General features: G+C 50.9%; 1 protein-coding gene across 1 annotated transcript in view; it reads left to right on the top strand.

The window, feature by feature from the left end:
- Nucleotides 1-256: 256 nt before the first annotated feature.
- TCHP (trichoplein keratin filament binding) overlaps nt 257-12,194 on the top strand; it is a 19,211-nt gene continuing 7,273 nt past the window's right edge. Inside the window, exons 1-10 of the mRNA XM_017879690.1 lie at nt 257-455; nt 2,348-2,535; nt 3,273-3,483; nt 4,069-4,125; nt 5,841-5,909; nt 7,125-7,298; nt 8,183-8,295; nt 8,467-8,533; nt 10,592-10,764; nt 11,338-11,419. Of these exons, the coding sequence (XP_017735179.1) occupies nt 2,348-2,535; nt 3,273-3,483; nt 4,069-4,125; nt 5,841-5,909; nt 7,125-7,298; nt 8,183-8,295; nt 8,467-8,533; nt 10,592-10,764; nt 11,338-11,419 (1,134 nt within the window). The 5' untranslated portion in view covers nt 257-455. The remainder of the gene's footprint in view (nt 456-2,347; nt 2,536-3,272; nt 3,484-4,068; nt 4,126-5,840; nt 5,910-7,124; nt 7,299-8,182; nt 8,296-8,466; nt 8,534-10,591; nt 10,765-11,337; nt 11,420-12,194) is intronic.

Below are 12,194 nucleotides of genomic sequence, written 5' to 3'. Positions count from 1 at the left end.
TTTTTTAGAGACAGGGGTCCCTCTATGTTGCCCAGGCTGGTATCTGGTGATTCCCATGCGCAGCCAGGTTTGAGGATCACTGGCTTATATTCTCCTCCCCCTGGTTTCCGCCTTCACCTTCAGGTGATGGTAACCACCATCCTCAAATACGGGTAGTGCACGGACGGATTCTTTGCCTCCATCCTTCCGTATTTCAAGGAGTAGCGACGTTTGCTGTTTATCTCCCGCCGGCCACGAGGGGGCACCAGAGAAAAACACAGTCTCCCTTCGCGCTGAAGGAGGCGAGGCCCTTGCGACGCTCCGTCGTCGGGCTCGTTGCTGGCGCAACCAGGGCGGAAACTGCCGGCGTTGCTGTAGAGCCTCTGGAAATTACACTGCGGAACTCGCCTGCCCACTTCGTGCCTGCGGGAACTCGGGCCGGGGGACTCTCGGGAAACTCCGAGACTCAGATAAATGTGAGTCGGGGGGTTGGACTCGGCCGGATCCGGAGTTAGGGCAGGGGCCCGCAGGCGGCCCGCGCGGGCGGGAACCGGGGCGGCAGTCCACGTACGCCAGCTCAGGGCGCCTCCGGGGTCCTCACTCTGCTCCCGACGTGCCGTGACCCCCTTTGTTGCACGTGCATGTTCAGGTCGAGAGAGGGATGAGACGTGTTCGGGAAGCAGCCCAGCTTGTGGGTGGCCAATCCGGGATCGGAATCTTAGACTTTTGACTCTTGATGCAAAGATAGATCCACTGGCGGCTTTACGGGGCGGGGAAAAAAGTATGTGAAGCTTGCCACGGTCTCGAGACCGAGGTCACACGTTAGCAGCTTGCCGGCTACATTTGTACCACAGATGCAGAGTGTTTGCCCCCAAACCTGGAGGACCTCGAGTATGAGATTCTTGGCGTGGACCAGGCTTTTTCATTCATTCGACAGGCGTTCCTACCCAGGCACTGCATCGACCCTGCACTCGAGGACAGCTTTTGAGGCAGGGGAATTGGTGCCTGGAGTGAGACTGCTCTCTGCTTTCAGGGCTCCAGATGTATCCCTACATTGCTCAGGCAGTTCCTCTCTCTAGCTCTCAGCTTCTTCATCTGCAGGGTGAAAGGTCTGTCCTCCATGGTAGCCCAAAATACTTCCGAGTGTTGTATCAGGCGAGGTCCCTCCCCGGGGGCTGCCAGAGCCGGGGCAGGTTGGTCCCAACAGGCAGCCCCTCGCAGTGTAGAGAACCGTGGGCTCTGGTCTCAGATGGACATGAATTAGGAACCCAGCTTGTTTATTTCCTTTACTTCCTGGCTCTGTGATCCTGAGCAAATCACTTCACCTCTTCGAACTTAAAGCGAGGTGATTGTAAGAATGAAAAAAAGTCGTATGTATTGACTGCTTGGCACGTACATGTGTTCCTTACATTATTGTCTCTGTTTAAGTAGAGCGTAAATGCCCCCGATGTGCCTAGTCTAGCAATCTTAGGACAATCCCTGTGTCTGTCTGTTGTGTCCCACAGCTGGGTGCATGCAGTCCAGAATTTTTGATGTTTTAGTTTTTTTTTGAGACAGAGTCTCACTGTCGCCCAGGCTGAGTGCAGTGGTGCTATCGTGGCTCGCTGCAGCCTTGACGTCCTGGGCTCAAGCAGTCCTCCTGCCTCAGCCTCCTGAGTAGCTGGGATTACAGACGTGCCACCACTCCTAGCTAATTTTTGATTTTTTGTCGAGATGAGGTCTCATGATGTGGCTGGTCTCCAACTCCTGGCCTCAAGTGATCCTCCTGCCTCAGCCACCCAAAGTGTTGGCATTACAGGCGTGAGCCACCGCATCTGGCTAAGGTTTATTGTTTGTTTTGTTTTGAGACGAAGTCTTGCACTGTCGCCTAGGCTGGAGTGCAGTGGCACGATCTTGGCTCACTGCAACCTCCACCTCCTGGGTTCAGGCGATTCTCCTGCCTCAGCCTCCCAAGGAGCTGGGATTACAGATGCCCACCAGCATGCCTGGCTAATTTTTGTATTTTTAGTAGAAACAGGATTTCACTATGTTGGCCTGACTGTCTTGAACTCCTGACCTTCCAAAGTGCTGGAATTACAGGCGTGAGCCACCGCACCCAGCCTAAGGTGTATTTAAATTGGTAATTTGCAGCACTAGTGGCAGATCATTTTTAAAAATGCTGATGCTTGGGCCCCACTAAGTTTTTTGATTGAATTAGTTTGGAGTGGGGCTCAGGCATGTCTTTTTTTTTTTTTTTTCTTTTAAGTTCCACCCAGTGATTTCACTGTGCAGCCAAGGGGCGGTGACCACTCGTTAAAGGGATGAGGCCAAGCTGGTGAGGGTTCCTGGGGTTTGCAGTGGCTCACTTTCCTCCCATTACTGTTCTCAGATGGCACTCCCCACGCTGCCGTCCTACTGGTGCAGCCAGCAGCGCCTGAATCAGCAGTTAGCACGACAGCGAGAGCAGGAGGCCCGGCTTCGGCAGCAATGGGAGCAGAACAGCCGTTACTTCAGGGTGTCTGACATCTGTAGCTCCAAACAGGCAGAATGGAGCTCTAAAACCTCCTACCAGCGGAGGTAATTTTGCGGTAACTGCCGATTGTATGGAGGTGGGGGCTACTTGCCGGTCAGGGGATCAGGCCTTAAGGATTTAGGGAGAGCAGGATTTCTAGGATTTGCCAGGCAGCATGAATTACCTGCATGGTGATGTTTTTCCAGCTGGAAGTGGAAAAAAAGATCATCAGTGCAGCCATACATTGGCATTGAAGAAGATAAAATGATGCAGAAGAATATGATAGAATTTGGAAGCCTGCTTGTAACCCCTTATCCCCAGAGAGAGCCACAGTTAACAGTCTCGCAGGTATCTTTCCATGCTTTTACCCACTGATATTTGTGCTTAAACACACGCACAAAAACCTGCTTTTATAGAAATACATGTAAACACATGGAGGCCAAAAGCATAGGCTTTGAAGTCAGATAGACCTAGATGGAAATCCTGACGGTGTCTCTTGTTGAATGTATGAGCTTTGCTTTCCTCATCAGTCAAGTAGGGCTACAGCAGACGTATGCTGTAGGATTTATGTGGTGGATAATATATACATTATTTATACATTTATACATTTTCTTTTTGCAAAAACAAGATTTTCTCTTAGGCATACTATTCTGTGACCTGCTGTCTTCACTTTGGCTGGGGACACATTCCTGTATCATCATGACACATCTACTACCTCAGCCTCTTTTACCTACACAGCAGAGCAGAGCACGCTCCCTGTGGCTGTAGCATGATTGATTCAGGCAGGCCCCCTTTCACCCAGCATGCACGCCTATCAGCGTCAGAAGATGAAGGAAGAGAAGAGGAAGAGTCTGGAGGCCCGACAGGAGAAGCTCAGGCAGCTCATGCGGGAGGAGCAGGACCTCCTGGCCGGAGAACTGGAGGAGCTGAGGCTGAGCATGAACTTGCACGAAAGAAGAATCCGGGAGCAGCACGGGAAGCTGAAATCGGCCAGAGAAGAGCAGAGGAAACTGGTAACTTCCCAGAGGCCTTCAGGAGGCTGTGGAGCAGGAGTGCCCCCAGCCTGAGTGTGTCGTACATATAGGGCCATTCCTGGCTGCTCAGGTCTGATGAGAGGCCTGTTAACTCCAGAGCCAGCAGGAAAGGAGCTTATGTCCTTGTGCAGGGACTGGGTTATGGATCAGTTAGCTGTATTCTCTTTAGCCCCTTCAATCATTATATCTGAGTGCTTTTCCTTTCAGTTCTGTGGGCCCATAGAGATCTGGGACTAATCTGTTTTACCTTCCAAAGTAGTTATGTGAAACAGTGAGCCCTGATCTGTGCTTTTCAGCCTGCTGTATTATTTTGAGACCCCCTAGATAGGACCTCTGTGTAGCATCAGATTTTGGTTCCCTTTTGTCACCATTGCAGGAGTCATTTGGTAGTGCCATGTGGTTCTCAGAGCTGTGCATGTGAAGCACAAGGGTTTGAACAGTGGGTGCAGTGACAGTGTGAGTGGAGGCACTCATAGCCTGAGCTGACTTCCACTGTGTGTCATCCAAAACGTGAATGGATTTGAAAACTGACATCAGGCTTTCCATTTTGTGTTTTCTTGATAGATTGCTGAACAACTTTTGTATGAACACTGGAAAAAGAACAACCCGAAACTTCGAGAGGTGAAAATCAGAGACCTCCATTGATTTGCCTAAGTAGATGAAATCATGTTTCCAGACATTTTTTTTTTTTTTTTTTTTTAACACGTATCTTGTACTGGGTTGAAACAGAGGAGGGAACCTTGAGCCACCTGAAAAGAGCGCCAGGCAGAAGATCTGGCACAGGCTGCACTGAGCGGTTCATTCAGTTGTTGAACAAATGTTGATTGAACCTCTGCTGCCTGTTCTACCAGGTGGGGGCATGGAGATTAGACGTGGTTTCTGCTGTCTCCAGCACGGGAAACAGTGGATAGCTCATTACCGGGCAGGATGCAGGGCGCTGGGCCAGCCTGAGAGGATGATCATGGGCCAGCACACTCAACTCTGGAGGGGTCGGGGAGGCTTCCCAGAGGAGTTCCTAGGGTAGAAGAGTTTGAAGGGATGTATGTGTGTAGAGGTGAGGAAAGGATGTTCTAGGTTGATGTGACTGTGAGAACCAGGCCTGAGATTTGAGAGCAGAGTGAGCCCCGGGAGCTGAAAGTGTCTGGGTGAGGCTAGGATGTCAGATAGGGAGAACCCGAAGAAATGACGCTGGCGAGGCAGACGGTGCCAGACGCCATAAGAGCTTGTGTGACCTTCCTCTGAAGGTGCTGGGGGCGGCACACAGGATCCCGGCTGCATTTCAGAGAGAGCCGTCTGGCAGCAGTGTGCCAGCTGGCAGGGAGGGGTGCTGCGACAGCCCAGCTGGGGGATGGTGAAGGCCTGAACTAGGCTGGCAGGGGAGAGGAGGACAAACTGCAGGAGAGGGGGTGGCCTCTTGGCTTGGTGGCCTTGTTCAGTGGAGATTTGGCTGTAGGGAGATCATCCCTCACCGTTACTCATTTATTTTCAACTTACAGTGTTTGTGTACATTTGGTGCCTTCACGTGATTCATAGTTAACATTTAGAAATCGCCAGTCACTACATAATGGAACATCTAGTGCTTTTGTGTAGTGTGCACTAATCTGTGGGGGGACTCCTTAGCCCTGTTGGCTTCGGTGGAATCATCCAGAGCCGTTAAATCAGAAAAGTTTATTCAGAACATTCAAGTTAGTTGCCTGCGTTCACAGCTGTAAGTTGGGAAAGATTATTGTAAAACTTTTTTGTAGAGACAGGGTCTCCCTATGTTGCTCCGGCTGGTCTTGAACCTGGGCTCAAGTGATCCTCCCACCTCAGCCTCCCGAGTAGCTGAGGCTACAGGTGGGTGCCTCCATATCCGGCTAATTTTATAAACAGTTTCCCAGACAAAAGATTTGGATTGAATGTTGTGATCCATTTTCTAATCCAGGAGATTCTCTGTGCTCGAATCTCTTACTAACAATCCTAAACTTGTTGCACCCACTGGCGCATCACTTGCTACAGGGAGTACATTTTCCATCTGCTCTGCAGAGCAAGCTTTGGGGACCCAGACACAGGGTTGAGTCTTCTCCTCACCCAGCTGTCTCCCAGGGCCTGGCATGCAGGAGACCAACCCACGGTGGCCTTCGAAATTGTATTTCCATCTCAGCGTCCAGCTTAACCCCAGGGCTAGTGGGAAGGAAGTCTCTGTTACTTTGTACCCGCTCCGGAGATTGATGTAGGAGCTCCTGGTCATTTGGTCTTCTGATTGACTTGCATTCACACTGTACATGTTGAAGTCGCCCCACGCTCTCTACTGGATGCCTGTGAGGAGATTCACACCCTCCCCCTTCCATCCTCAGGTGGAGCTGGACCTTCACCAGAAGCATGTGGTAAACTCTTGGGAAATGCAGAAAGAAGAAAAAAAACAGGTGTGGTGTGCAGCTCTGGGAATAGCCCCGCATTCTGCTGTGCATGACTGTTGGCGTCTTTGCATTCCTTTACCATTTTCAGCGTCAGTGACTCCAGTTAAGGAGTATAGTATACTCTTTCTCAGTTTACTTGACACATGTGAAAACTGAACGTTTGCTCTTACACATACCAGAATCCTATGTGATAATTCTCAGGGCAGAATAAGGCCAGGTGACCAGGACTGGGAGGTGGCAAGTAGAGTATGCGTCTTCTTTTTTTCTTTTGGAGGCAGGGTCTTGCTCTGTCACCCAGGCTGGCGTGCAGTGGTGCAATTCATAGCTCACTGCAGCCTCGACCAGCTGGGCTCAAGCAGTCCTCCTAACTCGGCTTCCTGAGTAGCTAGGACCACATGTATGCACCACTGTGCCCAGCTAATTTTTTAGTTTTTATAGAGATGGGGTCTTGTTCTGTTGCCCAGGCTGGTCTGGCCTCCTGGCCTTAAAAGATTCTCCCACCTCGGCCTCTCAAAGGGCTGGGATTAAAGGCATGGGCCACAGGGTCCAGCTAGAACATGTGTCTTTAAGGGCGTTTTTGTCGCTCTTTTTTTGTTTTGTTTTGTTTTGTTTTGTTTTTTTGAGACGGAGTCTCGCTTCTGTCGCCCAGGCTGGAGTGCAGTGGCCTGATCTCAGCTCACTGCAAGCTCCGCCTCCCGGGTTCACGCCGTTCTCCTGCCTCAGCCTCTCAAGTAGCTGGGACTACAGGCGCCCGCCACCTCGCCCGGCTAGTTTTTGGTATTTTTTTAGTAGAGACGGAGTTTCACCGTGTTAGCCAGGATGGTCTCGATCTCCTGACCTCGTGATCCGCCCGTCTCGGCCTCCCAAAGTGCTGGGATTACAGGCTTGAGCCACCGTGCCCGGCCTTTGTCGCTCTTTTGATGAAATTTGTATCATAAACTCGCAGCCGTGGCTTCCAGTAGCCCTTTGGGGTTGAGCTTCCACACCTCCGTGCACTGGTCACTTTGCTGCCTGGTTCATTTTAGAAAGTGTTTTGTTGAGTGGGGAGGAAACCCAACATTATCAAGCCGCTCCCTGACTTGGTCTCTGAGGGCATTGTCATTTGGGATTCAGACAGGATCTGCCTGGCCCCTGTGGCCTGCAGAATGGCGGCAGGAAGCTGGGTTTTTGTTGGCTTACAGTACAGATACTGACCTCCTGTGTTCATTTGGTCCTTTGTAGCAAGAAGCCACCGCAGAGCAAGAGAACAAACGGTACGAAAATGAATATGAAAGGGCCCGAAGGGAGGCACTAGAACGGATGAAAGCCGAAGAGGAGAGGAGGCAGCTGGAGGACAAGCTCCAGGCCGAGGCGCTGCTGCAGCAGATGGAGGAGCTGAAACTGAAGGAAGTGGAGGTGGGCACAAGCCCCTGTCGGCCATGACCTCCTCCACAGCTGCTCGTTAGTGTGAGATGGGCCCTTGAGGGGCTGCCCTGAGAAGAGCCATAGCAGGGCTGAGGTTCCGCAACGGGCGGCAGCAGCCGGCTTCTCCCGCTCCCACACATCCCCTTCCGCCTCCTGCTTTCCCAGCCTCCACATTTGCGTGCCTGGATTCCAGAACGTTAACAACACGGAGCCAGTAGCTGTTCTCTTAGAGGTGCTTAGCGGCCTGCTGTTGGAGAACCTTCTTAGAATCTGGATTTTCCAGTGCACTGAGTAGGCACGATTTAGTCGGGTGGTCTGGCACCCAGCTCTCCATGGGGAGCAGGTTTCGGGTCTCGAGGCATAACTGAGGGTTTTTGGTCCAGGAGCTGTTTTTGGAGAACATGGCACAGTTTCCTTGAAAGAATTAGATCTTTCTATTTAGATGAGGGAGGCCCATCTCCTGTGACCCCTCCCCTTGCCCAGGCCATGATTCAGGAACTACATCCTTAGTGCCTACTACTTATTCTAGGTGCTGAGCCCTGGGTTGGGAACTAGAGGTAGAGCCTGACCGAGGCCCACAGTCCTGACCTCCTGGTGGGGGCTGTGTCAGGGGGAGGACAGTTGTTAAGTTACAGTAAGTGTGGACCAGTGCAGGATCCTGTGGGAGTTTAGAGTTTGGGGCTTAGAAAGGCCCTTGCAGGAAATGGCTCAGATGAGATGGGATGAGTAAGTGAGTGGTGGGAGGGGATCGTGACCACCTGCGTGGCCAGGCCACCATTGTGTAGTGTCTGCGAGAAGTGGAGATGGAGAATGAAGGAAGATCTGATTCCCACGATCTCAGATCTCGGTCGAGCTTACTCTCATCATCACCACAGGCGACCAAACTAAAGAAGGAGCAGGAGAATCTGTTGAAGCAGCGGTGGGAGCTGGAGAGGCTGGAGGAAGAGCGGAAGCAGATGGAAGCCTTCCGGCAGAAGGCAGAGCTGGGGTGTGTGTCAGAGGGCCCCCCACTCTTCCCAGGCGGGTGGGCTTCTTGCTTTTTCAGACTTGCATTCGTGTTGCTGAAACCATGAAGTAGATACCCTGGTCAGCAGTTGTCTAACTACTATTTCATTCTTTCTGAGATACTGAAGGCAGCACACATTTGATTCTCCTTCAGGCGCTTCTTGAGACATCAGTATAACGCTCAACTCAACAGACGCACACAGCAGATCCAAGAGGAGTTGGTAAGTCTGAAGAGACAGCCTGACATCTTTCTTACCCTCTTTTGAAAAAAAAGTCTTCCATTGCTTAGTATATGAGTGTATTCTCATAAGAATGAAAAGACAGTGAGGGGTTGGGGGAAAGGGGAGATGTTGGTCAAAGGGTACATCCCTCAGGAGATCCAGGAATAGTGTCCAACATGTTGACCACAGCTGATGATACCTTATTGTATTCTTGAAATTTGCTAAGAGAGTCAATCTTAAGTGTTGTCACCAGAAAAACCAACTGTGAGATGATGGATATGTTAATTAGCTTGACCGTAAGGATCCTTTGCCAGCATAGATGGATAGATACAGATATCAAAACATCAAATTGTTTTTCAGTAAACATGTTACTTAACAGCCCAACACAAAGTGAGATCACCCCCTTGACCAGTGCCTGCAATCTCTGTCCTCAGAGGTGTCTGTTTGGTGCACATCTTTCTAGATATATTTACATACAGAGAGGTGGAGGTTTGTTTTGTTTTGTATTTTGTATTTAAATCTAATTGAGGTTGCATTCCTCAACATCTTCAATTAACACTAAATCTCTAATTTTTAAAAAGATGCACGGTGCCTCACGCCTGTAATCCCAGCACTTTGAGAGGCCGAGGCAGGCGGATCACCTGAGGTCAGAAGTTTGAGGCCAGCCTGAATGACATGGTGAAACCCTATCTCTGCTAAAAATACAAAAACTAGCTGGGCATGGCCAGGCATGGTGGCTCACGCCTGTAATCCCAGCGCTTTGGGAGGCCAAGGCAGGCGGATCACCTGAGGTCAGGAGTTTGAGACCAGCCTGACCAACATGGTGTAACCCCGTCTCTACTAAAAAATACAAGAATTAGCCGGGCGTGATGGCAGGCGCCTTAATCCCAGCTACTTGGGAGGCAGAGGCAGGACAATCGTTTGAACCCGGGAGGCGGAGGTTGCAGTAAGCTAAGATTGAGCCATTGCACTCAAACCTGGGGGACAAGAGCGAGACTTCTCTCAAAACAACAACAAAAACTAGCTGGGCATGGTGGTGCCTGCCTGTAATCCCAGCTACTTGGGGGGTTGAGACAGGATAATTGTTTGAACCCAGGAGGTGGAGGTTGCAGTGAGCCGAGTTCGCACCACTGTGCTCAGGCCTGGGCAACAGAGTGAGACTCTGTCTCAAAAAGAACAAACAAAAAAAGGTCATTATGCTTAGATTGAACCTGTTCTTTTCAAATAGCTCCTTCATATTCCTAAGTACTTTGATGAGCTCCCTTGCAGTGAGGGGGACAGACCCAGCATGGGGCACAGTGGCACAGGTGGTCCTGGTGTGCAGCTGTTTTTCATGGGGTCTTGCTCTATTGTCCAGGCTGGAGTGCAGTGGCATCATCACGGCTCACTGCAGCCTCGACCTCCCGGGCTCAAGCCATCCTCCCACCTCAGCCTCTTGAGTAGCTGGGACCATAGGTGTGCATCACCATGCTTTGTAGAGATGGGGTCTTGCTACATTGCCCAGGCTGGTCTTGAACTCCTAGGCCCAAGTGATCCTCCCACCTCAGCCTCTGAAAGTGCTGGGATTGCAGGCATGAGCCCCGGTGCCCAGCCTCCTGCATTCTTTTAATGCTTCCATTATGTCTACGTGCATAGTAGCTAATTCCCCACCAAGGAGCATTATGGTTGTTTCTGGTTTTTCCCTCTTATATAAAAGCTGCAATGAGTGTTTTGCACCTTTGTGTCACTGTGGTCTTTATTCTTACAAGTGGAATTTTTGCCAAGTTGTATTCCAAAAAGTTGTGCAACCAGGTGTGTCTGAGGGGATGTGGTGGTGGCAGAGTCTCCCTTTAGCCAGAGGGAAGCTCCTAGACCTGTGCGGTGTCTGAACCACCCCTCGTGGTTATCCCCGGTCTGTTCCAGAAATAATTCAGCATCTTCCCAGCTCTGTCTTGAGAACACTGTGTAGGATCACTAATGTCTGTGTAGAAAGGAAAGGGAGGGCAGGCCCCTCTGTAGGCTCTCACTGCAGAAGGACTCTGTCCAGCCCAGCCACATGCCACCCTCTGCTTCCTCTAGGAGGCAGACAGGCGGATCCTGCAGGCCCTGCTTGAGAAGGAGAACGAGAGCCAGCGCCTCAACCTGGCCAGGCGGGAGCAAGCTGTGGCCGATGCGGCCTGGATGAAGCAGGCCATTGAGGAGCAGCTGCAACTGGAGCGGGCGCGGGAGGCAGAGCTGCAGGTGCTGATGAGGTGAGTGGCGGCCACTGACTGGGCCAGACGCTCCTGGCCTGCACTCTGGTACCTTGAAATGCCCCATGGGTCACCTGTTACTAAAATATCTATTGGCTGGGCGTGGAGGCTCACACCTGTAATCCCAGCGCTTTGAGAGGCCAAGGCAGGTGGATCGCTTGAGCCTAAGAGTTCGAGATCAGCCTGGGCAACATGGCAAAACCCCAGTATCTACCAAAAATACACAAATTGGCCAGGCGTGGTTGTTCATACCTGTAGTCCCAGCTATTTGGGAGGCTAAATGGGAGAATCACTTGAACCTGGGAGGTGGAGGTTGCAGTGGGCCTAGATTCGTACCACTGCACTCTAGCGTGGGCAACAGAGTGAGACCCATCTCAAAAATAAAAAAGTAAAAAACTTTCAACAGTACTTTCCATGGATGCTGTCCTTAATTGTAATCTTTTCAAAGTGTGTGCGGATGTTTATCTGCAGGGTGGCCCTGCAGAAGCCGTGTGCCCTGCAGCCCTGTCTGTTCTGTAGCTCGCTTCCTGTCAGGGCCGGGAGGAGCCTGCTGTCCCTTTTGTGTTTGTCCAGGGAGGAGGCCAAGGAGATGTGGGAAAAGAGAGAGGCAGAGTGGGCCCGAGAGCGCAGCGCACGGGACAAACTGATGAGCGAGGTAATCCCAGCTGCGGCGATGTGGACCGGCTGTTGGGTCCTGGGCAGGTGTCTGGAAGTCCATGGTCAGTCACCCTGCCACATGCTCTGGGAACCGTCTTCTCTGGTCATTTTAAGTGGGCTTTAAAAATCATTGAACAAGTAATATGAGTTTAGTAGAAAAGAATTCAAAGTACAGAAAGTAGAAATGGAAAAAAGTCCCCCAGAGCCCATCCTGTCGCAGCCATAGCTGCTTCGTCCATCTGTTCTTCTGTTTCTATGCCTGACATTTTTTCTACATGTATTTCTTACTGTCTTGTGCTATTTGGCTTCAAGCATTGTGACATGCTGTTACATCTTTATAAACGCCACGTCAGGGGCTGTATGGCAGACTGTCCTCCGTCACCTGCTGTCTTTCCATTCCCTCTAATGGGTGTGCTGTTTTTCTAATTGGAAGCCATTCTGAGAAACGCTGCCGAGAGCCTCTTGGTGCCTGAGGCTCTTCCCACGCGTTTCCCTGCCCGGGGTAGACGACGGCCGTGAACTGGAGGACATAACTGCTTTCCTGGTCAGTGTGTACACTGTGTGTGGAAGACACACCCCAAGCGCAGGGAAATCTGGGAGAAGAGAGTGCCTTATCCATGGGCTGAAAGCTGTTGTAAAGTGGTTTTGAATGAGAAACTCTATGTTGTGTCTGGTAGTATGCTGTATTTTGGAATCCACAGGAAATCGGGTCCCGATTTGGTGATGTTTTGCTCTTGTAAATACTAAGAATTCTTTTTTTTTTTTTTTTTTTT

This window comes from Rhinopithecus bieti, unplaced genomic scaffold (assembly GCF_001698545.2).
Source record: "Rhinopithecus bieti isolate Rb0 unplaced genomic scaffold, ASM169854v2 scaffold_11933, whole genome shotgun sequence".
NCBI lineage: Eukaryota > Metazoa > Chordata > Mammalia > Primates > Cercopithecidae > Rhinopithecus > Rhinopithecus bieti.
The sequence above is the reverse complement of the archived record's forward strand: the minus strand, read 5'-3'. Positions and strand labels throughout refer to the sequence as shown.